The sequence below is a fragment of the Macaca nemestrina genome, chromosome 18 (assembly GCF_043159975.1).
Source record: "Macaca nemestrina isolate mMacNem1 chromosome 18, mMacNem.hap1, whole genome shotgun sequence".
Taxonomy (NCBI): domain Eukaryota; kingdom Metazoa; phylum Chordata; class Mammalia; order Primates; family Cercopithecidae; genus Macaca; species Macaca nemestrina.
The window spans coordinates 26368505-26395888 of NC_092142.1; the positions used below are offsets into that span (position 1 = coordinate 26368505).

At 45.2% G+C, this 27384-nt stretch overlaps 1 protein-coding gene across 8 annotated transcripts in view; it reads left to right on the forward strand.

Moving 5' to 3' along the window:
- The window catches only part of KATNI (katanin interacting protein), a 233051-nt gene that overhangs the window by 18089 nt on the left and 187578 nt on the right, over positions 1-27384 (forward strand). For 4 of the 8 annotated variants that reach the window (XM_011710206.3, XM_011710197.3, XM_011710198.3 and 1 more), the window contains exon 2: positions 5301-5356. The exons of 1 other annotated variant lie outside the window; for it this stretch is intronic. In XM_011710206.3, the coding sequence (XP_011708508.2) occupies positions 5301-5356 (56 nt within the window). Of the gene's footprint in view, positions 1-4813; positions 4835-5300; positions 5357-14210; positions 14316-27384 lie in introns of those variants that run through there. 3 more of the 8 variants (XM_011710199.3, XM_011710204.3, XM_011710201.3) reach the window with 3 other exon arrangements.

The following is a 27384-nucleotide window of genomic DNA, read 5'->3' on the forward strand; positions in this document are numbered from 1 at the left end:
CTAGCGTAAAGGAAAAATGCATTTGTGCTTTTGAGGGATTATAGGCGTGAGCCACTGGGCCTTGCCCCGGGAATAAGAAATAAGTTTTTTGAGACCAAGTCTAGCTTTGTTGCCAGGCTGGAGTATAGTGGTACAATCTCGGTTCTCTGCAACCTCCACTTCCTGGGTTCAAGTGATTCTCCTGCCTCAGCCTCCTGAGTAGCTGAGACTACAGGCACATGCTATCACACCCAGCTAATTTTTGTATTTTTAGTAGAGACGAAGTTTCACCATGTTGGCCAGGATGGTCTTGATCTCTTGACCTCGTGATCTGCCCACCTGGGCCTCCCAAAGTGCTGGGAATATAGGTGTGGACCACCACGCCTGGCCAGAAATAAGTTCTTAATCCAAAACTCTTTTGTGTTGGGGAGGCCCTTACACTGGATTTCTTTACCTGCAGATTTCTATTGAGTTCCTTTTATTCTCCAAAACCTGACCTTCCGTGCCAAGGCTGAGCATTTTACCTGACTTGATGGGCGTGAGGGTCTAATGTCAAGCCTGCCTCTGCACATTTGGTATTTTCTGCTCCTTGCCATCTTCTAGATCTTTTCAGTAAGCCATCTGGCTAGAAGGGAGCTCCACCTTCACTGGGGAATTCTTTCCTTCCAGTCTCTTTATTAATTGCTGTGGGAGTCCAAAGCACGTTAAACAGCTGCATCCCAGAGGAGTTCCTTACTTGGAACTTCCTCCTCAGCATATGCTTGTACTGCCTTTGTTCTTGTACCAGCCTTTACTGACCTGGCCGAGGGACAGTTAGAGTCTAGTGCTTAGGAGTGCAGGCTCAGGAGCCAAATTGCCCAGATTGAAATTAAATCTCTGCCGCTCACTAGCTATGTGGTATTGGACAAGTTTCCTAATCTCTTTGGGTCTCAGTGCCCTCATCTGCCAAGTGGGATAATATAGTCCCTATTTCATAGGGTGGTTGTGAGAAGTAAATGATTTGATGTATGTGCTTAGCCCCGAGCCCACAGTGCCTGGCACATAGTAAACCCTGACTACAGGTGAGCTCCCACGGTAATGGAGATGATGATAATGATGGCAGTGGTGATGATGGCTGACAGTGACAGTGAGGGTAAAGTCAGTGGTGATTACCGTGACAGTGATGATGATGACCTGACCATGACAATGATGTTGATGGTAATGATGATGACGGTGATGATGGTGATTAAGAGGGCACTGAGCCCTGCCACTTAACAAGCTACATTTTTGTGACCTTGAGCAAGCAGTGCAATCACTTACCTTGTTTGTTTCTCATTTCTTCATTGTTTTGTACCAATGGGAATGGTACTATTCATCTAAAGCAAGAGTCAGTTAAACAACAGCCTGTGGGCCAGATCTGGCCTGTCACCTGTTTTTTTGTTTGTTTGTTTGTTTGTTTTAGACATAATCTTGCTCTATCACCCAGGCTGGAGTGCAGAGGTGCCATCTCAGCTCATTGCAACCTCTGCCTCCCAGGTTCAAGCGATTCTCATACCTCAGCCTCCCGAATAGCTGGGATTATAGGCACCCGCCACGACACCCAGCTAATTTTTTTGTTTTGTGGAGACAGGGTTTCACCATGTTGACCAGGCTGGTCTCAAACTCCTGACCTCAGGCAATCTGCTCGCCTTGGCCTCCCAAAGTGCTGGGATTACAGGCATGAGCCACCATGCCCAGCCCCCCCCTTTTTTTAATTTTAAATTTTTATCTTTATTTTGGATTCGGGGGGGGGTGCATGTGCAGGTTTGTTACAGGGTATATTGCATGATGCTGAGGTTTGGGCTTCTATTAACCCCGTATAGTGAACCCATATAGTGAACATAGTATCCAACAGAAGTTTTTTTTAGCCCTTTCTCCCTCCCGTTTTCAAGTCCCCGGTGTCTATTGTTCCCATCTTTGTGTTCATGTATACCCAATGTTTAGCTCCCACTTGTAAGTGATCATTTTTTTTAAATAAAGTTTTATTGGAACACAGTCATGCCCATTGATTTGCATATTGTCTACGGCTGCTTTTGCTACAGTGGTGGAGTTGAGTAGTTGCACCAGAAACCTTATGGTCTTATGACCTTATGGCATACATAGTGAAAAATATTTACTATCTGGCTCTTTACAGAGACAGTTTGCTGACCTCTGGTCTAAAGGAGTGGTTGTGAGGATGCAGGAGATGATGCCTCCGCCTAGAAACTCGCCACATAGTAGGTGTCCAATACAGTGGCCCTGCATCAACCAAGCATTGAACTTTTATGAACTCAATGCTGGGCTCTTACCTCCACCCCCACCACTCTCCTCCCACCTGAAGAGGATAAATAGAGGGAGTGATTACAATATGAATAGTTTAATTAGGAATATCATGAAATGGTATTTTGCATATATATTTTTATCATGTACTATACATTTCCATATGCATCAAATATGCATGCATATTAGTCTACAGCAGTGGATATAAAAAACTATGTCCTGTAGACTGTACTTTACGGGTTGCTTAAGACTCTTTATCAAGGGTAATTTTGGCACTGATTTTCCCTTTGCCTGATGACTTCAGAAACTTACATCCAAGAAAGATGCGACTCCCCTCTAAGTGGTAGCGATGAAGATTATCTTCATCTAGAGCAAAGTGTCAGAATGTGCTAACCATTGAAAATGAATCCTATGTGCAGATAAAACCTTACTGAAATCATAAGTGGGAGAATAGTATTGTAGTTACAAAATTCAATGCAGTCACTTCTTTTTTTTTTTTTTCTTTTCCCCAGACAGACATCTGTTCTGTAAAGTGAAGTACACATGTATCGTTTACATTTGGCCTTATTTATTGCTTCATAGTTGAAGCAGGCAGGTCACCTTGCAAAATGCAGAGGAACACCCCCTTAATTTTGCAAGTGGCATATATTGATAATAATGTCACCTTTTTCCACTTCCTTCTTTGAGTTGTTGTGAGAATAAATGAGATATAGGTAGGAAGATGCTCAGAGAAGCTAAGTGCGGTAGACAGGCACAGTGTTAACTGGTTACAGCGCTTCCATCCTTGACAAGCAGGAGCTGTCTTCGCATCGAGCTAATCTGGAGGAGAGAGAGAGGCTCAGTGATGCGAGGACTGGGCCAGCCAATCTTCTAGGGAGCTTGGATAATAAATGCTCTTAATTGAGTGAATTCTCTTCATTAGAAAATAAGCAAATTATTTTCTGATTTAATGAGTTAAAAAGCTTCTAATTAACTCCAGTAGAAAGATTTTCTTTTATGTTTTATTTTATTTTATTCTTTTTGTTTTGTTTGTTTTTATAGAGAGGAGATCTTGCTATGTTACCCAGGCTGGTCTTGAACTCCTGGCCTCCAATGATCCTCTTCCCTTGGCCTCCCAAAGTGCTGGGATTACAGGCATGAGCCATGACATCTGTCCTGCTTTCACATTTTAGTAGTTAAGCTCTGTGTTCTTTGCATTAATGTAACTGGACGACTAAATGCAGGTCTCATGCTTGCTGCTTGCAGAGTTCAATTAATAAGAGTGAGGTCTTGTAATAAGAAAGTGAATTTATTAACCAAAACTAGTAAAGGGGAAGTGATCCGATTCCTATCCAAAGTAACCACTTCCATTTTGCAGGGGAAGAAAACTCCAGTTTTCCCTTACAGGAGTGAGCCAGGCACAGTGGCTCACTCCTGTAATCCCAGCACTTTGGGAGACCAAGACAGGCGGTTCACCTGAGGTCAGGAGTTCGAGACCAGCCTGGCCAACATGGTGAAACCCCATCTCTACTAAAAAAATATAAAAATTAGCCAGTGGACACCTGTAATCCCAGCTACTTGGGAGGCTGAGGCAGGAGAATTGCTTGAACCTGGGAGGCAGAGTTTGCAGTAAGTAGAGATCATGCCACTGCACTCCAGCCTGGGCAACAGAGTGAGGCTCTGTCTCAAAATAAATAAATACATAAATAAATAAACAGGGAAAACTTGATAAGGAATGCATGCAGGAATTGGGCTGAGTACTGTCTGTGTGTCTTGTTCTGGTGGCCATCTTGGGTCCCAGTCTACCTGGACATTGGGCTGGTGTCATCTCAACAATGGCTGGGTTGTTAACTCACCACTGTGAAGTCATCTCTGGAATTTTGCAGCTGGGTGTCCAGGCTTGATCCAAGATTAGCCCCTGGAACTTCTAAGAAGGCACATAGGCAAATACTAGTACTGTGTGATCCACGCCCTCCTGTAAATTCTCCAGTGGCCTCATTTCGAAATTCTTTTACACATTGGCCCTAGAGTCTGGCCGTGTCCAGTGGTTCATCCTAGGCCTTGGCTCTTCCCTTTATTCACACTTGCTTGGCAAAAGCATCATCCCTTGAGCTTTATCACCAGATGTGGCCTCTCCCCTACCCCTCACTCACGTGCAGACTGACTAGAAGTGACCATGTCCAAAGACATGTGTCTTCTCTGAGACTCAGTCCCCATTGCCTTCCTCTTGCTAAGCTGTCACTAAGCATTTTTTGCTCCTGTCTTCTGAGTGCTCTTACCTAAGGGGACACTGGTTGTGGCATTTTCACAAATAGCCACCGGAGAGTGAAGTTGGGCAGTTTAGGAGATACATTGACAATAATGCAGTGACTCTTGTTTTATATTTTCAAACCAAAGCAATCTATTAGTTTTGCATCAAGGCATTCTTTTATAATGGACACTTGCATAAAAGTTGTGAAAACTGCATTGGACACAGCATATGTAAACATTATGATGTCAGTCTGTTGAATTTATGCAGACCTTCAAATGTTAGTCTTCTGGCTCTCCCAGAAAAGCAACAGTTCTCTCTGAAATTGCCCATTATGTGAATGAAATGCAGGTGATTACCACTCATTCACATCTGCACTGTCACCTGTGTGGTGGATTTGGGGGTTTGGCGCAGCACGTTGGTATGCTGTCATCAAAGGTTATGTGTGTGTGCACAGAGGAAGGCATTTTTGTGGAAGGCATTTTATGTAATTCCAAACAATTTAATAAAAATGTAATTCAAAGGGGGAACTACAGTCCCTAGGCCCTTTCAGAGTACAGATAATGTTCCAGATTAAAGGCTGAAGCTTTGTTCATTATAGTCAAATAACGTAAGTGTGTGAATTACCATTTTCCTTACCGTTGGTCTATTTCAAAAGTGTGCCATTTTCCCATTATAATAATAGGCTGCATTTTCTTAAAATCATTTGATTATGATTGGTCCCGTCTATTCAGTTTGCAAATAAAAAGCTTTTGTGGTGATAAACTAGCTGTTCTAAAACAGCCTTAATCTTGGTTCTGCTTTTGAACTGCGACAGGTCAGACTCTGCGAAAGGCTGAGAGAAGCCGGTCCTGCTCACGAGAGAAAAAGGAGGTAAATGTGTCCCTGGCGAGGGCTGATGGGAGGCAACTCCATTTGAAAGGACCTGAGGGAGCAGGGTGGCGAATAAGTGTCCCTAAATCTACTGTTTTCTCTCGGGGTCCCAAGCTTGAATCCTGGAGCAAATGACAGTGAGCAACTAGGCTTACCAACCCAGTATCACTTGTAATAACCATCACTGGTAATAATCATGTCTGAGTGTATCGGTTAGCTTCATCTGTGTAACAAATCATCCCAGATTTTAGTGGCTTAAAACAGCAACCAGATATTTAGTTCTGGATTTGGTGGGTTAGCAATTGGGGCTTATCTGGGCAGTTCTGCTGCTGGACCAGGCTCTGCATGGGGCTCACTCATGCTTCTGCAGTTCATGGCTGTGTTGACTAGGGGGTACTGGAGTGTCAGGGTGCCTCAGTTCTCCTCCAAATACTTCTCGTGTGCCAGCAGTCTAGGCAGGTCTTTTCACATCGTGCTTCAAGGGCTCAAGAGTGCAGCAGTGGCAACTGCAGGACTTCTTGAGTCCTAGGCTTACAAGTTACACAGTGTTGCTTCTACCACTTTCTATTCTATTTTTTATTTATTTATTTTTTTTAAGACAGGTCACGCTCTGTTGCCCAGGCTGGAGTGCAATGGTGCGATCTCAGCTCACTGCAACCTCCGCCTCCCGGGTTCAAGCGATTCTCCTGCCTCAGCTTCCCAAGTAGCTGTAATTACAGGCGCCCGCCACCACACCTGGCTACTTTTTGTATTTTTAGTAGAGACGGGGTTTCACCATGCTGGCCAGGCTGGTCTTGAACTCCCGGCCTCAGGTGATCCGCCTGCCTCCATCTCCCAAAGTGCTGGGATTACAGGTGTGAGCCACCACACCCAGCCCCACTTTCTATTCTTTGTTTTTTTTTTGTTTTTTTTTTTTTTTGAGACGGAGTCTCACGCTGTTGCCCAGGCTGGAGTGCAGTGGCGCTATCTCGGCTCACTGCAAGCTCCGCCTCCCGGGTTCCCGCCATTCTCCTGCCTCAGCCTCCTGAGTAGCTGGGACTACAGGCGCCCGCCACCGCGCCCGGCTAATTTTTTGTATTTTTAGTAGAGACAGGGTTTCACTGTGTTCTCGATCTCCTGACCTTGTGATCCGCCCGCCTTGGCCTCCCAAAGTGCTGGGATTACAGGCTTGAGCCACCGCGCCCGGCCTCACTTTCTATTCTTGAAAGCAGGCCACAAGGTCCCAGATTCAAGGAGTGGGGAAATAGACCTCACCTTTTGATGGGAAGAGCTACAAAATATTGTGGTCATTCTTGAAACCCACCACCCTCCCCCATCTCCCCACCCCCCTGCCTCTGAACCCACCTGCTCTGTGCCAGGCACCAGGGGGACCTGGACTAGATGTTGAGTGAAACACAGTCCTTGATCTCGGGATATGCACTGTCTAGTTGGAAGAGAGCTACAGCACGATCATTACAATACAGGGTGAGAAGTGCCATCATAGAAGGACAGAGAAAGTGAGATTTTAATACAGAAACCAGTCACCTGACTCTTCCAGCAATATCAAGAAAGCCTTTGCAGAAAAGGTGATGTGCAGGCTGCTTCTTGAAGGATGACTAGGAGTTTTCCAGGCCAAGGAATCAGTACAGTCAAAGTCAGAGAGACATAAATAAGGAAGGTTGCAAGATCATGGCGCCTAAAGCGAGTGGGAAGTGGTAGCAAGGAGCCATAGGTTACTCCAGGGCCCTTTGATCAAGTCCCAGGCTTATGAGAATATAAAATTGAGTCTTATTTAGTGGAGATGGGGCAGGAGTGCCAGGGAGAGAAATTGTGTGGCTCATCAGAAACATTGACCAATCCAGAAATTCATCCACACATATCTACTGACACTTTTGATTGTAAAGTGTCATCATTCCTATGATGAAAGGGCATTTGTCCGGCTCAGCTGGGTCCAGGGCCTCAAAAATGGCAAGAAGACGTGGTCCTTCTCCTTCCATCTCTGGAGCTGTCCTGGCCAGCTCTGAGGAGGAAGCTGGGGCTAGACTGTACTCAGCGTCGTGTGAGTTACATGACCTTCACCTTCTCCTGTTGTTTCCTTCATCAGCTGTAACCAGAATAGCCAGTTTGCGTTTTCTTTTTCTTTCAATCAGCCCACCTGGGATAAGGGCTGGATGAAGCCTTAGGAACTTCGATGCTGCTGAAAAGATCTAAGTGTCGCCCAAGTGGGCAGTCTAGGGGCAAAGCCAGGGTGGATTTTCCCACTCCTTCTGGTAAGGAATCTTTCTCTGAAGGCAGAAGCAAGTGCCTGTCTTCCCACAACATCTTTCCAGAGACCCTGAGGTAGAGGAGCAGGGATGGAAGTGAGCCCAGACCTGCGGACCTCCCTCAGTTAACTGACCGGGGGTGAAGACCAGCCCGCAAGCCGGGGAGGAAATCTTGAACCTGCCCCTGGCTTTTGGTCACAGAATAGCAGCATCCCATTTATCCACATTAAGAAATTAACTGGGAAACCACAGAGTGGGGCAGGGGAAACTAGTTGAGGCTCTGTCTCTCTCTAGCAATGTGACTCCCCTAATTGCTGCTTTCCCAGCCACTCCCATTGTGCCCATCACGGGAGAGCATTTCAGATCATTTCTCTTCTGAGAAGTGCTTGTAGTGAGAAATGGAGAGTGAGGCTGTTTATCACAATACCCAGGCTTAACCTGGAAAGATATTTCACTCGGTTTCAGACCTTCTGAAAAAAGGAGAGTGCTAGCTCTCTTAACAAAGATTTTGTTCGGTTACAAAACCAAAACAAAAAACCAGCCCCAAACAATTATTTTAAAAAACAAACACATAAATAAAGGCTGGGCACAGTGGCTCCCGCCTATAATCCCAGCACTTTACAAGGCCAAAGTGGGTGGATTACTTAAGCCCGGGAGTTCAAGACCAGCCTGGGCAACATGGTAAAACCCCAACTCTACTAAAAAATAATTATTGAAAAAAAAAAAAAGAACAGCAAGCTGCTAGGACTCTCGTCTGATAGATTATAACATGCCTTTTCCACCCACCTCTTCTTTCTGCATCCCGCACCCTCTCTCCTGACTCCCCAGCCCTCTGTGCCTCACCCAGGATGCCAGGTATAGATCAAACCATGTCACCATGAAAGGCACGGAGACCAGCTGTCTCTTTCCCAGAGCTGGTTAGAACAAATGTTGTATTTCTCAAGGTGGTGAGGTAGTGCGGCCAGCACTCCCTGGAGGATGAACACGTGGTGGTGAGGTGGTGCGGCCAGCGCACTCCTTGGAGGGTGAACACGTGGTTTCCTTCCTGGGTTGGGATCGGGTACTTCTTTGAGGGATCTTAAGCCACCATGATAAAGGGAGGATGTGGCTGTTGTCAATGAACTCGCCAGGCCAAATTCAGCCCAAAGGTGTGTTGTATCTAGCTCGTACCCTGTTATAATTTTTAAAAAGTAGATGTCCACATTTAAAAGTTGTGGATTTTAAAAAAAATGTTTAAATCCACATTTAAAATGGTTAAATCCACATTTCAACATTGCCAACCACGGTACTTAGCAACATCTGGATATTTGAAAGCTCCCAGGTGGCCGGGTGTGGTGGCTCACACCTGTAATCCCACCACACTGGGAGGCTGAAGCCGGAAGATTGCTTGAGCCCCAGGACTTCAAGACCAGCCTGAGCAATATAAGCAAGACTCCTTCTCTACAAAAAAATTTTTAAAAATTAAACAGTGTGAGGCCAGGCATGGTGGCTCACACCTGTAATCCCAACTTTGGGATGCTGTGGTGGGCAGATCACCTGAGGTCAGGAGTTCGAGACCAGCCTGGCCAACATGGTAAAACCCCATCTCTAGTGAAAATACAAAAATTAGCTGGGCGTGGTGGTGGGTGCCTGTAATCCCAGCTGCTTGGGAGGCTGAGGCAGGAGAATCACTTGAACTCAGACAGTGGAGGTTGCAGTGAGCCGAGACCGCGCCACTGTACTTCAGCCTGGTCGCCAGAGTGAGACTTGTCTCAAAATAAATAAAATAAAATAATAAAAAGCAGGTGTGGTATCTTGTGCCTGTAATCTCAGCTGCCCTGGAGGCTGAGGCGGGAGTATCACTTAAGCCCAGGAGTTCAAGGCTGCAATAAGCTATGATAACACCACTGCATTCCAACCTGGACAACAAAACCCTGTCTCAAAAAAAGTTTTTTTAATTAAAAAGAAGTTCCCAGGTGATTCTAATGTGCAGCAGTTTGAGAACCACTGGCATAAAGCACTCAGCACAGGGCCTGGTGCAGTTCATTCATTCGTATGTTCATTCATTCATTCGTACTTACATAACTAACCCAATGTCCAGGCCTCTTTCCAAACCAGTTAGGTTAAAATATCTGGGTGTGCAACCTGGGCATCAGAATGTTTTAATCCCCCAAGTGGTTCCGATGTGCAGCCATGGATAAGAACCAGCTCTTTCCATGGATTAAGTAGACTCTGGCATACAAAAATTAGCCAGGCGTAGTGGTACATGCCTGTAGTACCAGCAACTCGGGAGGCCAAGGCAGGAGAATCTCTTGAACCCAGGAGGTAGAGGCTGCAGTGAGCCAAGATCACACCACTGCACCCCAGCCTGGGCGACAGAGTGAGACTCTATCTCAAAAAAAGAAAACAAAATAAATAGCTCTGGCTCTCGACCCAGGTCGTAGAGCCTGTACCCTGTGCCTGGCTTCCCTGGCCCCGAAGGCACCTCAGTTCTCCACCGCTGTCACAGATACCAAGAGGCAAAACCAAAGAAGAGAATGATAAACATTACAGATGAGCCCCAAATAAAGCTCCAGGGAGCGCCAGAGGCGGGAAAGGCTTCCTGGAGAGGTGGCCTGAACTGAGGTATTGGAAAGGTTACAGCCATTTCTTTTTTTTTGAGGCATAGTCTTACTGTGTCACCCAGGTTGGAGTACAGTGACACGATCTCAGTTCACTGCAACCTCCACCTCCCGGGTTCAAGCGATCCTCCTGCCTCAGCTTCCCGAGTAGGTGGGATTACAGGTGCGTCCCACCATGCCTGACTAATTTTGGTATTTCTAGTAGAGATGGGGTTTCATCATGTTAGCCGGTCTGGCCTCAAACTCCTGCCCTCAAGGGATCCGCCCGCCTTGGCCTTCCAGAGTGCTGGGATTACAGGGTTGAGTCGCTGTGCCTGGCCAGGTCACAGTCATTTCTGAAAAATGTAGCTTTGATGGTTGGCTTGAAGGCAGTAGATAAGTTCAGTTCAACTGGTAAAAATATTCTCAGCCTCGTTTCTAACAAGTATTCATGGTTCCTGCCTGTGGAGATTATGTAGTGTTTATGGCCCTTGGACATGAATTATTAATGATTTTGAAATTGTGGTCATTGTAGTTTACTCAAAAATCATTAGGAAGTAAATTTATCATGCAGTGTTAGAAAAAAGGAGATCACAGAGGAGGAAGAAATATGTATTCATCATCCAGTTCATCCCTACAGCATCCACACTGGTGCCTAGGGCACTGTGGGGCTCATGAGCATGGTGCTGGGGACATGTCCCCTTAGTGGTCAGAGCCACTGAGGCCCCTGGTGGCTCTGTGAATTAATACCTCCAGTTTGCTGTGAGGGCTGCAGTTCAGGTCCTGGGGCCAAGCAGCTCTGCCTCAAATCCCAGCTGTTGACCTTGGACAAGTCTCTTGAGCCCCCTCACCTTGTTTGATAATGCCCACTTTGGAGAGAGTTAATACAGTCATGTATTAACATAACTAGCACAGTGCTGGGCACACACTAAGTGTTCCATAGATGTTAGTTGTTACATAACTTGAAGTGTCTAGGATTTAACAGAGAGATTCCCAAGGAGAAGGCAGCACAATTAATTACTTCCTACAGAAGGGACCTCCCTCACTCCAGCCGGAGGCTGATTCCAGCCTTCCTGCTTCTTGACTGTGTGTCCCCAGGCACCTGGGCCTCAGGCAGGCTAGCCCCAGGGCCCTCATTCTTAACCACTCTGAGAGCCTCCCATGATAACTGACGGCCATTTTTGCAGTTGATTGGAGATTCCAAAAAATGCTCTTGACAGCACACTCGTCTGCTGAACTGACTTTGCAAGGATTGCAAAAGTCATTGAACTCACCCAACTAGAAAATGTTAAGCCTTCCCTTTGCATGCATGCACATGCACACACACACACACCTTCCTGCTATTAACAGAGACTTCTGGTGCAAGGCTAGAGGCTTCCTTCATTTTTCCCAAGCAAAAGAGGAGACTGGGGTGTGAGGGGAATGCAACAACATTAAAACATTAAAACACAGCAAGTCCAGGATCCAGGGTGCCTCCAGGGACAAGGTTATCCGGACAGCCCTCTCTGTCTCTTCAGTGTGCAACCACAAACACACCTCTGCTCCCGTCTGGGTCTTCTGGGTCTCTTGACCTTGTTGCTATCTTTTTTGCTTTTTGTTTGAGACAGGTCTCGCTCTGCCGCCCAGATTGGAGTGCAGTGGTGCTGTATCAGCTCACTGAAACCTCTGCCTCCCAAGTTCAAGTGATCCTCCCACCTCAGCGTCTTGAGTAGTGGAGACCACAGGTGTGCACCACCAGACCCAGCTAATTTTTGTAGAAACGGGGTTTTGTCATGTTGCCCAGGTTGATCTTGAACTCCTGGGCTCAAGCAGTCCTCCCTTCTCGGCCTCCCAGAGTTCTGGGATTATAGGCCTGAGCCACCTAGCTTGGTCCTTGTTGCTGTCTTGATTCTCCTATTAGCTGTTCCTCCTCTATAAGCCCAGGCCACAGGTCAGTGAGAGAGGCTGGCCTGGCTAATCAATACTCAAGAGTATTCAGGAAATACAATATTCCTGACACCAGCCTTCAGTTGCCCTCCCAAGAGGCAATAACTATAATCAATGTCTTATGTGTCCTTCCAGAAATATTCTACAGGTATACAGCTATGCAGAATGTATGCTTTGTCTCCTTTACCCACCCATCCATCCCCCTCATGCAATACATATTGTTTTCTTCTTGATTTTTTTTTTTTTTTCATTTAACAACATGTCTTAGAGAGCATTCCTCAGCAGGTCATATGGACAGACCTCACTCTTTTCATGGCTGCCTAGTACTCCATTGTGGATTTACAGGAATGTAATTCTTTACTTGAAATATTTAAGACCAAATATATTTCACTTTTTTATATTTAAAAAGTTATACCATCCTAGGAGGACCTGGAAAAGCATTCTATAATCAAATACATTAATATATGCACAGAGCTCATTGCAGTGGCTCCTGCTTGTTATCCCACCTGCTACTTGGGAGGCTGAGGTGGGCGGCTCACTTGACCCCAGAAGTTTGAGTCCAGATTGGACAATATAGTGAGGCCCTATCTCTAAAACATATATATAGTGTGTGTACAGCAAAATATGAATATGTATACTAAGTGGGTAAATAAAGGCTATAAATTTTATGTCATTTCAGATCAGGTTTTGGTCCTAAATAATTGCATAAATGTATTACTAATTCCTGATTAATGAATATCTGCTCTATTAATAGTCTTTTGCTACTATGAGAATACTTTAAAGAATATTCTGGAGCAGACATCCCTGTGTACATAGGAATAGCCAAAGGTTAAATGCTTTAAAGTAGAACTAATGGATCAGAGGGGGTGTGCTCTATTTAAATTGATGTTTCCAATTCGTCTTTTAACAGTGCATGAAAGGGATAGAGCTTCTTTTTTGTTTCCCCCCAGGTTATGTCATAGCAAGCTGGCCAGATTCAAGTGTGGCTATCCTTGACTGAGGTGCCCACAATGGAGCCATTCAGTGGCCACCCCTATAGTTCCCTAGTTCACTTGTCTTGTGGGGGTGAGAGGAGGGGTGTTTACTTGGGAAGGACTTGGGGACATATCTAGCACCTTGATTTCTTTTGTTTTCCCATAGGTTTTTGGGGAACAGGTGGTATTTGGTTAAATGAGTAAGTTCTTTAGTGGTGACGTGTGAGATTTTGGTGCACCCATCACCCACGCAGTATACACTGAACCCAATTTGTAGTCTTTTGTCCCTCACCTCCTTCCCACCCTTTCCCTCTGAATCCCCAAAGTCCATTGTGTCATTCTTATGCCTTTGCATCCTCATAGCTTATCTCCCACTTGTAAGTGAAAACATACAATGTTTGGTTTTCCATGCCTGAGTTACTTCATTTAGAATAATAGTCTCCAGTTCTATCCATGTTGCGTGAATGCCATTAATTCATTCCTTTTTATGGCTGAGTAGTATTCCATTGTATATACATACCACAGTTTCTTTATCTACTCATTGATTGGTGGGAATTTTGGTGGGTTCCATGTCGCAATTGTGAATTGCAGCACCTCAATTTCTGCAAGCCATCTCTTGCAGCCCTGAGCTCATAAGATTTGTCTTGGCTGATTGCAGGCGCCAGTGAGACAGGTGACTTTTCTGTAAGTTTCAGACTCCACTAGTGCGCAAACTGCAGATACTCCCTTCCCTTTTCTCTGTTCAGTTCTCCATGTTCTTTTAACTTCAGTTTTGTGGGGATTCAGGAGTTGCCCCATCCATACTTGCAGATCTCAATTGCTTTGTTTAAAAAAAAGTTTTTTTAAAGGAAACAAACAAAAAAGAAAAGGCAAGTTGGTGGTGTTGCATTACAAAGAGCCTGATATGACAGCTCACATTCCAACTCTGCACTTTTACTGGAATGAAACCTTTTAGTTCATATTTCTGGGCAGAGAAGAACAAAATCTATTTTAGATTCAACTGCCAAATGCGTTCCCAGTTGCGAAATTATTGTTGTCAGTCTTTCTGCTTCCTGAGGTCTTGGTCTCTCTGCAGCTTTGAGAACTCGAAGAGAGGGGCCCCCGTAACATTGAAAAATTCTGATTTATGCAGGGCAATAAGACACAGGGCAGGATTAGAAGCAGTGCAGCAGAGGAATTGAGCCTGCGAACCCTGGAACCAAACAGCCTGGATTCCTAGGCTAGCTCTACCACTCAGGCAAGTGACTTACCTTTTCGTGATTCGACTTCCCTCTCTGTAAGATGGGGATGATATAAAACCTGCATTTCACAGGACCGTGGCAAGGATTCAGTGAGTTCATATGTGTCAAGTGCTTAGGACAGAACCTGGCACATACTCGGAGCTCAATAAATGTCAACAATTATAATTTAGGACTGGCAGGGCAAAATAGCGTATTTGCAAAATGAATCCCTTGAAAGTCACAGGTGGAGAAGTCTTGCTGAAAAAAAGCAGGACACAGATTGGGCCCCTTTGGTATGATGGAAGAATGGTGCATAATCCCTCCCTGTTGGAATTCCTTTGTATGTGAGTCCCCAGCCTGCCCCGGTACCTCTGCAGTCAGGCTGGGCGCTGCAGGAGATGTGTACACAAACACCCAAGTTTAACAACAACAGGGCCAAGACTCCAGCCCCGAAAAGCAAAGAGAATCAATTTCTGCTAAAATGCCAGGAAGGAGATTGACATGTCTAAAACCTTCCTGGTATCAGCTTAGCTTCCAACACAAGATTAAACTCTAGGAAAAACCCATCAGAGAGCTGCAATTTGTGACCAGACAGAGATAATGTTGACAGCTTCCCTTTCCCGAGTCTGTTTTGGATAAACAATGTGCCCTTCAACAGAGCGCCATCAGAGTTTTCTCTATCCTCAGATCTTAGGCATGAAATAGCCTTTCAAATAGCTCCCTTTACCTCCTCCCTCCACCCCCAGAAATCACTGTATGGAATATGGAATATGATTAGAAGAGAGAATGGTGCTAAGAGGAGGTTCCTGCAAGTTACTCAGGAAAGGTATGTCTGCAGGATAAAAACACCCCGTGAAAACCGTCACTTTCTCTGGGGACACTTTTGGAGGAGCAAGACACAGGTCATGAAAGTGCCAGGCCATGTGGGCTCCGGTCCTGGCTGCCGTCACTGACCATGGACACACTTGCTTTCCCCACTCTGAGTCCCCGTTTCCTTTGTGATCCCCCAAGTCTGACAAGAGCCAATGCTTCTGTGACTTCAGCTTTATTAGTGTCCACAGGCCATGTCTGTCAGCTTCTGTTTAAGTGATAGAAGCCTTCCTTAAACCAGCTTCTGCAAAAAAAGGGAATTTGTTGCCTCACCTAGCTGAAAAGTTCAGGGGTGGACATCAGGCATGGATGGATCTAGGTGCTCTGACTTAGTCCCTCTTGACTCTGCCTTCTTCGGTGGCAGGTCTGTTCTCCACCAGGTGGCAAGATGGCCACCAGCAGCCTCAGGCTTACAGTATAGAGGCCAGATGGCATGGTGGGGAAAGCTCAGGTGCTAGATTTAAAAGGTTCGGGGATGAATCCTGGCTCCTCACTCACCCAAGCAGCTCAGCCACCTCAGAGCTTCAGTTTCTTTCTATATAGAATGGGGATAGTGGGAGCACCTGTCTCACTAGGTGGTTGGGGTGCCTAGAACAGTGCCCTACAGGTCGCGAATCCCTGAATAGCGAGCGGCACTTCCTCCTCATCCTCCGCTTCCTCCTCCCTTTCCCCTTCTCCTTCCTGTCATTATCAGAATTCTCTCAGCAACTTCAGCAAAGAGTGAACACTCTCCAAGTCTAACTGTGCAACCACAGCCCCAGATCGAGGCTCACTGGCCCATCGAGGGTTGTACACTTGTCCTGGAAACAAAGGTTGGGTGGGGTCAACCCTACGTTAAGCACATGGTTAGGAAGGGATATTTTCCCAAAGGAAAATCAGGATAGTGGTGCCAGAAAAAGGGCGAAAGGCAAAAAACAGCAACTCTCCCCTTCATGGCCACTGTGTGATGGGAATAGTAACTGACAGCACAGTTGTTAAAAATTATGTTCACAGCCAGGCGTGGTGGCTCACGCTTGTAATCCCAGTACTTTGGAGGCCCAGGTAGGTGGATCACCTGAGGTCAGGAGTTTGAGACCAGCCTGGCCAACATGGCAAAACCCTGTCTCTACTGAAAATACAAAAAGTAGCCGGGCCTGGTGGTGGGCGCCTGTAATCCCAGCTACTCAGGAGGCTGAGGCAGGAGAATTGCATGAACCCATGAGGCGGAGGTTGCAGTGAGCCAAGATTGTGCCACCACACTCCAGCTTGGGCGACAAGAGCGAAACTGCATCTCAAAAAAAAAAAAAAGTGATATTGACATCTGTTGTCTTGTTGACTCTTCACAATGTCCAAGAAGGCAAGCAATATTAACTTACATGAGAAAAAGTCTAGGCTCAGAGCGGTGAGACAGCCTGCCCTGGGTAACACAGCAAGTACAGGGCTCAGCCGACAGCCTGTGTTCTGTGTACCCTGGCAAAGTGGCAAGAGTACACTGCTCCCCCTCCTCCCCGCAGGCCCCTGCTACTAGTTCACAGCCAGACAGGAGGACCCTGTACTCCTGTGACCACAGGGCCGGGCAGAGGCAACGACTGCCTGGTTAATGTGAGCCTCAGTTTCCTCATCTGGCAAAGGGAGCTGGTCTGATACTCAGCGCCCCCAACTCAATGCAATTAACTACAGCCAGATTCCAGTTAGAAGCCACTAGACACAAATCAAAACTACAGTGAGATATCTCATCCCAGTTAAAATGGCTTTTATTCAAGACGGGCAAAAACAAATACTGGCGAGGATGCAGAGAAAAGGGAATCCTTGTGCACGTTTGTGGGGAATGTAAATTAGTACAATCACTATGGAGAACAGTTTGGAGATTCCTCAAAAAACTCAAAATAGAGCTACTATACGATCCAGCAATTCCACTCCTAAGTGTATACCCAGAAGAAAGGAAATGGGTATATCGAAGAGATTTTTCCACTCCCATGTTTCTTGCAGCACTGTTCACAATAGCCAAGACTCGGAAGCAACCTCAGTGTCCAACAGACACATGTGTGAAGAGGATGTGGTACACACACACAATGGAGTCCTATGCAGCCATAAAAAAGAATGAGATCCTGTCATTTGCAACAACATGGGTGGAACTGGAGGTTATTACGTTTCGTGAAATAAGCCAGGCACAGAAAGACAAACTTCGCATGTTCTCATTTATGGGAGCTAAAAATTAAACTCATGGACGTAGAGAATAGGAGGATGGGTCCCAGAAGCTACGGAGGGTGGCAGGAGAAGTGAGGGTAGTTAATGGGCACAAAAAAATTAGAAAAAATGTGCAGGCGCAGTGGCTCACACCTGTAATCCCAGCACTTTGTGAGGCCAAGGCAGGCGGATCACTTGAGGTCAGGAGTTCAAGATCAGCCCAGGCAACGTGGTGAAACCCCATCTCTACTAAAAATGCAAAATTAGCCGGGCATGGTGGCACATGCTTGTGAACCCAGCAACTCGGGAAGCTGAGGCAGGAGAATTGCTTGAACCCTGGGGAGGGGGCGGAGGTTGCAGTGAGCCAAGATCATGCCACTGCACTCCAGCCTGGGCAATAGAGTGAGACTCTGTCTCAAAAAAAAAAAAAAAAAAACTAGAAAGGATGAATAAGACCTAGTATTTGCTAGCCCAACATGGTGACTATAGGCAAAAACAATTTAATTGTACATTTAAAAATTATTAAAAGAGGCCAGGTGCAGTGGCTCACACCTGCAATCCCAGCACTTTGAGAGGCTGAGGTGGGCAGATCACATGAGGCCAGGAGTGACTGGCCTGGCCAACATGGTGCAACCCCGTCTCTACTAAAAATACAAAAATTATCCCGGTGTGGTGGCACATGCCTGTAGTCCCAGCTACTGGGGAGGCTGAAGCAGGAGAATCACTTAAACCCGGAAAACAGAGGTTGCAGCGAGCCGAGATCATGCCAGTGCACTCCAGCCTGGGCAATAAGAGGGAGACTCTGTCTTAAAAAAATAATAACTAAAAGAATATATTTGGATTGTTTATAAACACAAAGGATAAGTGCTTAAGGGGATGGATACCCCTTTTACCCTGATGTGCTTATTATGCATTGCATGCCTGTATCAAAACAGCTCATGTAACTCATAAATATATACACCCATTATGCGCCCACAACAATTAAAAATAAAAATAAATTTTAAAAATTTTAAAAAGAAGCTACTGAAGGTCAGATGTGGTGGCTCATGCTTGTGATCCTAGCATTTTGGGAGGCTTAGGCAGGAGGATCACTTGAGCCCAGGAATTTGAGGCCAGCCTGGGCAACATAGTGAGACCCTGCCTCAAAAAAATAAAAATTACAGTTAAAAAGAATTACCGATAAAAAAAGGAGCCACTGAACTGTGCCTTCCTCCCCACCACCACTATATAATTCAAAACAGAAACTGAAATAAGGTTGAGTGCAGTGGCTTACACCTGTAATCCCAGCACTTTGGGAGGCCAAGGCAGAAGGATCACTTGAGCCCAGGAGTTCGAGACCAGCCTGGCCAACATGGCAAAACCCCATATCTATTAAAAATACAAAAATGAGTCAGGCATGGTGTCGTGTGCCTGTAGTCCCAGCTACTTAGGAGGCTGAGGTGGGAGGGTCACCTGAGCCTGGGAGATTGAGGCTGCAATGAGCCAAGATTGCACCACTGCACTCCAGCCTGGGTGACAAAGCGAGACCCTGTCTCAAAACAACAAACAAACAAAAACAGAAATTGAAATAAGTATAAGGAAATTCGATAAAGTTCTGGACTTTTCCAGCTTTTTTTTTTTTTAATATAGAAACCTAAACTCGTTAAAAAATACATTATTTGGGCCAGTCGTCTTTATTGAAGTCCTGGAAGATGGCTTGGCACTGAGGGGTGGAGCGATCCCAGGCAGGCAGGGCAGGAGGCTGGGACAGACAGCCTAGGTTCACATCCTGGCTCTACCACTAGCTGTATGGTTTTCAGCAATTACCTAACCTTCCTGCATGTCAGTTTCCTCAGCTGCAGAATGGAGCTGAAAATAGAGTACCTCCTCCTGGGTTGTTGAGAGAATTAAAAGACTAATACATGCAAAGCACTTAGAACCATTATCTGTAAGGGCTGTTTAAGTGTTTCCTGTTTATCATTCATTGAGTCCCTCTGTCGGATCCTGTCCACACCGTGTTCCATCCGCTGGAGTAGTTGGGGTTGGCGTAGGAAGGCAGGGTTAGTGGTTGACATCTGCAGATACCCAGCCCGGTGGGCCCTGCATTCGACATTTAATTTATTTCTGATTCCACAATTAATGCATGCTGATTGTCAAGAAATTAGAAAATGCAGAAAGGTACACAAATGATTCGTCATCCTACCACCTAGATAATCACTGTTACAGATGCTCCTCAACATACAATGTCCCAATAAACCCATCCTAAGTTGAAAATACTGTAAATCAAAAGAAAATGCATTTAATATACTTAACCTGCTGAACATCATAGCTTAACCTAGCCTACCTTAAATGTGCTCAGTGCACTTATATGAGCCTACAGTTGGGCAAAATAATCTAACACAATGCATATTTTATCATGAAGTGTTGAATATCTCATGTCATTTACTGAGTACTGTACTCAAAGTGAAAAACAGAATGGTTGTATGGGGACTTGAAATACGGTTTCCACTGAATGTATATTGCTTTCATACCACAATAAAGTCGAAAAATCCTAAGATGAGCCATTGGGATTGTCTGTATTTATTTTTATATTTCTTTCTAGCTTTTTTTTTTCTTTTTCCTTTTCCCTTTTTCTTTTCTTCTTTTTTTTTTCTTTTTTCTTTTTTTTTTTTTTTTTTTGAGGCAGGTTCTCACTTTCTCACTTTGTCACCCAGGCTGGTGTGCAGTGGCATGAACATGGCTCAAGCGATCCTCTCACTTCAGCCTCCCGGGTGTCTGGGGACTATGGGCATATGCCACCATCTCCAGCTAATTTTTGTATTTTTTGTAGAGACAGGGTCTCACCACATTGCCCAGGCTGGTCTTGAACTCCTGAACTCAAGTGATCCTCCTGCCTCTGCCTCCCAAAGTGCTGGAATTACAGCCGTGAGCCACTGTGCCTCTAGCATTTTTTTTCCATGCAACTACATATATTTCAGAAATAGGACCATAGTAAGGGACAATGAAAAATGCCTACTTTGCATTATTCTTTTTAAAATGTATTTATTGAGGTATAACTTATGTTCAATAAAATAAACAAGCTTAAGTGTATAGTTTTATGAATTTTTATATATAAATATATAAAATCAGTTATTCACATCAAATGTAGAATAATCTATATTTAAGAGGTTTTCACATGTCCCCTCCCAGTTAATACCTCTCCAAGGATAAACACTATTTTGACTCCTTCTTTTTTTTTTTTTTGGAGAAGGGCCTTGCTCTGTCACCCAGGCTAGAGTGCAGTGGTGCAGTCACAGCTCACTGTAGCCTCAAAGTCCTGGGCTCAAGCAATCCTCCTGCCTCAGCCTCCCAAGTAACTGAGCCACCATGCCTGGCTCCATCCACGTGTTTTAATGCATCAGTAGTTTGTTCTTTATCATGGTGTAAGACCTTCAGTTCTTCTCGGAAAAATTAAATTGCAAAATAATTTGAGTACGTTGTTGTTAAAAAATTTTCAAGTTTGCACGTTAAATAAAAATAGTCCGTCAAATTTACCCTCAATCTCGTTCCCCTTCCCAGAAATAACTGCTGTTATACATTGGATGTTCGTCTTTCTGGAGCTTTTTCTATTTATGCAACTCTATTTTTTTTTTTTAACCAGGGTCTCACTCTGTTGCCCAGGCTGCAGTGCAGTGCAGTGGTGTGATCTCAGCTCACTGAAACCTCCGCCTTCCAGACTCAAGGGATTCTTGTGCCTCAGCCTCCTGAGTAGCTGGGATTATAGGTGTGCCCCACCACTCCCAGCTAATTTTTGTATTTTTTTTTTTTTTTTTTTTAAGTAGAGACAGGGTTTCACCATGTTGGCCAGGATGGTTTCAAACTTCTCGCCTCAAGTGATCTGCCTGCCTTGGCCTCCCAGAGTGCTGGGATTACAGGCATGAGCCACTGCGCCCAGCCTATGCAACTCTATTATTTATTTCAATTAGGAGTAGCTTTGGCCACAAATAGCAAGATACCCAACTAATAATTGTCTAAACCAGGGGTCAGCAAACTTTTTTCTGTAAAGGATCAGATAATAAATATTTCAGTCTTTGTGGGCCACACAGTCTCTTGTCACAACTACTATGCCATTGAGCACAAAAGCAGCCACAGTCAATATGTAAATGAGCATGGCTGTGTTCCAGTATAACTTTATTTGCAAAAGTAGGTGGCTGGCCAGATTTGACATGTGATTAATTTGCTTACCCTTGGCCTAAATAATAGGGATTTGTTTGGCTCATGTGGTGGAAAATCTGGAAATAGCTTCATGAGAAAATCTGAATTTACACTTCTACCAAAAACATCCGAGAAAGCCTGTCTTTCTAATTGTATGGAATAGCAATTAACAGCTTTTTATATTTTTGCCAGTCCTTTTTGTCTTTATTCCTGTGTTTTGGAAAAATGCCTCTGTTTAATCTTCCAGATCACTAATTTTCTCTCTATCTGTATCTGTTCTGTCCTTCAGCATGCTTTGATTTCTTTTATTTTTTATTTTATTTTATTTTATTTATTTATTTATTTATTTATTTATTTATTTATTTATTTTGAGACAGAGTCTCGATCTGTGGCCCAGGCTGGAGTGTAGTGGCATGATCTCCACTCACTGCAACCTTTGCCTCCCTCCTGCCTCAGCCTCCCAAGTAGCTGGGATTACAGGCAGCCACCACCATTCCTGGCTAATTTTGTATTTTTAGTAGAGACATGGTTTCACCATGTTGGCCAGGCTGGTCACAAATGATTTATTTTGATGATTAAATCTTTTATTTGTGATTTTTTTTATGTTTCCCAAGTTACTATCAATGTAATTTTTTAATTCTTTTTCTGTAGTAGGCTGTTCTTGTTTGATATATGCAATGTCCTTCCTCTTTTATTCTTCTGATAATATTAAATATATTTTAAGTGTCTCTGCTTGCATTATTATCTGTTTGATTGTTATTTCTTCTATTTATTAAGTAAGTCCCTGTCTTTCATGGATGTTGGTTTTCCTGAAATGTTTTGTGATTTGTGGATATGTGCTCTTCTGTGTAGTATGATTTCCTGTTTCATATTTTCTTTTTCTTTCTTTTTTTCTTTGTTTGTTTATAGAGAAGGTGTCTCACATGTTGCCCAGGTTGGTCTGAACTCCTGGCCTCAAGCATTCTTCCTGCCTCAGCCTCCCAAGTGCTAGGATTACAGGCATGAGCCACTGATTTCCCATTTCCTTCTCTGTAGATGCTATAGATTGCTGCCAATACTTACAGGCAGAGGGTCAGAACTTGCTGCAAGAAGTATGATGTAATGCTTGGTCTTGTGAGCGCAGGATCTCTTTTTTCTTTCTGGCTATGTCCTGCCTTTCTGTCCCGAAGACCCATAGTCACAACTCCTGAAGGTTGGTGGGATTGACAAGCTGCCTCCTGGTATCCCCATGGGAGCTCTCCGTCAATCTATTTGACCCTTGGCCTGGGGCTTTCTCCTGTCCCTGGAGAAGGTGCTGCCTCTAGGTTTGGAGCAGCCCAGGCCCACCTTCACCTTTTGCAGCTGTCCTTCCTAGCTTCTGTTTTGGCCTGTATTTTTGTTCATTAATTCAATTCTGTCTGCCATTCATTTCTCAGGGATTTCTCAACATCTTTAACTAAAAGATTAAAAATCTTTTTTTTTAGTGGCACCCCTTTTTATTTTCCACTTTGGCCTCCCAAAGTGCTGGGAAATAAGCCTATGCTGCCATAGACTTTAAATGGTGTCATTTCTGTGGACTCGGGTAGGAGAGATTGATATATGGACTTGCTGTTGGTTTTCCAAACTTGATTCATTCTCAAGGAGACTTCCTGTTTTCACCTGCCTGCTCACCTTCATCTGGAAAGATTCATCTTTCTCTAAAAATACACTCAGAACCAAATGAGATGTTCCAATTTTGAGCTGATCAGTATAGAATATAGGAATGGAGTTGTACTTTTTTTTTCTTTTTTTGAGACAGAGTCGTCTCACTCTGTTGCCGGGCTGGAGTGCAATGGTGCGGTCTTGGCTCACTGCAGCCTCCGCCTCCCGGGTTCAAGCAATTCTCCTGCCTCAGCCTCGCGAGTACCTGGGATTACAGGCGCCCACCACCATGCCCAGCTAATTTTTGTGTTTGTAGTAGAGATGGGGTTTCACCATGTTGGCCAGGCTAGTCTCGAACTCCTGACCTCAGGTGATCGGCCTGCCTCAGCCTCCCAAAGCTGGGATTACAGGCGTGAGCCACCGTGCTGGCCGGAGTTACACTTTCTAATGAAAACTGGGTTCAAATACCATATCTGCTCTCTGCTACTTTGGTCCAGTCACTTCACCTCTTAAGCCTCAGCATTCTCACCTGTCAAATGGGGGGAATGATAATAATACCTACCTCCTAGGGTTAATGAGAGTGTCAATGGAAATAGCAAATGTCAGGTATTCAGCATGGGGCCTGGCACATCTACATTGCTAAAATATGTTAGCGCCCTTCATCTGTCTTAGTCTGAGCAAATATTTCTCACACACTCATTTTGTGCCATGGTAGTGGTGGTTTTGACAGCCATACCATAATGTTAGCTCATACTGAGGACATCAGCTAAAAGCCCTGTCTTTTGCCTCCTGAACTTTTCTCAAGCCACCCTTCCCTCACAGTGCCTCCCCTTGTACAGGACCTTTACCTTGGCCATGATGCATTTTATCAAGCTACTCTTGCTCCATCTCTAATCTGAAGAAATTGATCTGAAGCCAGATTCCGTCATCCAGTTTATTCTGTGTGCCTCCCATCTGAATGTCATCTGCCAACATAATAAACAGCTTCCAACAGCCAGATCCAGCCATTGATAAAATTATGGCCTGGGAGAGGACCAAGGACAGAACCCCACGACATGCCACCCTTCCAGGGAACAGTAATTTAGATGACTGGGCACGATGATTAATTTGTCTATTTCCTGTAATAGTATGTCCTTGTGGCTTGATTATAATATTAGCAACCATGTATTCCATGTTATTTACCATGGGCCAGGTACTGAGGTAAGGGCTTTGCATATATTACTTTTGTGTATGTGTGTGTATGTGCTTTTGTTGCCCAGGCTGGAGTGTAATGGCCTGATCTTGGCTCACTGCAACCTCTGCCTCCTGGGTTCTAGCAATTCTCCTGCCTCAGCCTCCCAAGTAGCTGGGATTACAAGCATGCATGGTAAAGCCCTGTCTCTAGAAAAGTACAAAAAAAATTAGCAGCATGTGGTGGTACGCACCTGTAGTCCCAGCTACTCAGGAAGCTGAGGTGGGAAGATCACTTGAGCCCAGGATGTCGAGACTGCAGAGAACTGAGATCATGCCACTGCACTCCATCCAGGGCAATAGAGTGAGACCCTGTCTCAAACTCACACACACACACACACACACACACACACACACAACCAGATGTGGACACAGGAGCATATACAGGAGTATGGGGGACCAGCATGTTGTTCATTGTGATAGAGACACCAGCACACCCGGCTAATTTTGTATTTTTAGTAGGGATGGGTTTCACCATGTTGGCCAGGCTGGTCTCAAACTCCTGACCTCAGGTGATCCACCCGCTTTGGCCTCCCAAAGTGTTGGGATTACAGGTGTTAGGCACCGCACCCAGCCTATTATTTTTATTTCTTACAGCAGCTCTACAAGGTAAGTATTTATATGACTTAGGACTTGGTTGAAAAAATAAACTTAGTCTAGTTGAGCAGAAGGGGAACTTCATTACTTTCTCACAGGCTCTGAAGCAGTGGAGCTTCACAGAATCATCTGGATGTTAAGAACAGATGGAGCTCTCCAGGGTCCTGGGAAGTCCTGTCTCTGTAGCTCTTATCTGTCTACGTCTCTGCTTCTGTGTCCTTCTTACTTGGTACAAATTGACTCTCTTTCTCAGTTCACCCAGCAGAAAATAGTTCCCACCAATGACTCCTAAGTTCACTTACCCACTTAAAGAGAGTAACCAGATCTGCCCTAAACCTCCCCCCACGCTTTTTTTTTTTTTCTGAGATGGAGTTTTGTTGTTGCCCAGGCTGGAGTGCAATGGCATGATCTCGGCTCACTGCAACCTCCACCTCCCGGGTTCAAGCAATTCTTCTGCCTCAGCCTCCCAAGTAGCTGGGATTATAGGCATGCACCACCATGCCCAACTCATTTTATATTTATATTTTTAATTTATATTTTTAGTAGAGATGGAGTTTCTCCATGTTGATCAAACTCCTGACCTCAGGTGATCTGCCCACCTTGTCCTCCCAAAGTGCTGGGATTACAGGTGTGAGCCACCTTGTCTGTCCTAAACCTTTTTTTTAAGACAAGATCTCCCTCTGTTGCCCAGGCTGGAGTGCAGTGGCATGATCATAGCTCACTGCAGCCTCGACCTCCCAGGCCAAGTGATCCTCCTACCTCAGCCTTCCATGTACCTGGGACCACAGGTGCACCACCACACCCAGCTAACTTATTTTATTTTATTTTTTTTGTAGAAATGGAGTCTCAAACTCCTGAGCTCAATTGATCCTTCTACCTTGGCCTCCCAAAGGGATACGATTACTTCAGGTGTGAACCACGGGACCTGGCCCACCCTAAACCTTTTATCCAAACCTCTCAGGATTGTTGGCCCTACTTGGGTCAGGCACCTGCTCCTGGTTCAGGCACCCATGGTTAGCGGTGGGGTTACACTGTCCCGATATGGCGTCCAGGAATCTAAGTGCTGTGACCTCGTGGCTGATGGGACAGTGACATCCAGAATCCAGCTGCACATTTTACAAATAAAAGTGAGGCCCTAAGTCACACAGCTAAAAAGAAACCAGGGCTTGTTCAAGACCAGCCTGGGCAACAGGGCAAGACCTCGTCTGTACAAAAAAAAAATTAAAAATTAACCGGGCGTGGTGGTGTGTGCCTGTAGTCTCAGCTACTTGGGAGGCTGAAGTGGGAGGATCACTTGAGCCCAGGAAGCCAAGGTTTCAGTGAGGTGTGTTCATGCCATTGCACTCCAGTGTGGATGACAAGAGTGAGACCCTATCTCAAAAACAACAACAACAACAACAACCAGGGCTTGTTCCAGGTCTGTCTGATGCTGAAGCTCATGTTGTTAATGCTCTGCTCCTTACGCTGGGCCACACTGTCCCAGGATGGCTTTGGTTGTGGTGTCTGTGACTCACGTCTGGCCAGTGACTCAGGCCAGGGAGCCCAGGGACCCACCTTGTGTCATCTACCATGGTCCAGTCCCCATTAGGGGCTCTAAGAGTCCTGGTCGGTTTACTTTTTTTTTTTTTTTTTTGGTGACTTGAAAGTCACCTCGGCCCTGGCTAAAGTCTCAGATCTCACAATTTCGTGGTGGAACCTGACACTAAAGGTGACAAGCAGAGACACTGGAGTTCAATAAAGCTAGGTGTTTTTTAGTTTATTTTGTTTTTGTAGAGACAGGGTCTTACTGTCTTGCCCAGGCTGGTCTTGAACGCCTAGCCTCAAGCCGTCCTCCCACCTTGGCCTCCCAAAGTGCTGGGATTACAGGTGCGAGACTGTGCCTGTCCAAGGCTAGGTTTAAATTCTAGCTTTGTGACTTCTCATTGGATGACTCTCTATGCCTCCGTTTCCTTAACGGTAAAATAGAGATAATCATAATAGCCAGTTTATCAGTTGCTATGATGGGTCAATGAGATAAAACATGCAAACCACTCCGCACAAATCCATTACTCAGCACAGAGCAATCAGTTCTCTGAATGGTAGCAGTTTATGAACTCTGAAACAATGGGGAAAGAACGGGAGTCCAGAGGAGGAAGTCTTTACTCAGCTAACAGGACACGCAGTGGAAAGCGGACTGGCCAGGGTTTCAGGAGGAATTGGCATTGAGGCCTGAATAGATGATGGCAGCAGATAAGAGCAGATGTGGGCCAGGCATGGTGGCTGACACCTGTAATCCTAGCACTTTGGGAGGCCTAGTCACAACTACTCGGGAGGCTAAGGTGGGAGGATCACTTAAGCCTGGGAGTTCGAGGCTGCAGTGAGCTGAGATGACACCTGCACTCCATCCAGGGCAATAGAGTGAGACTCTGTCTCAAACATACACACACACAC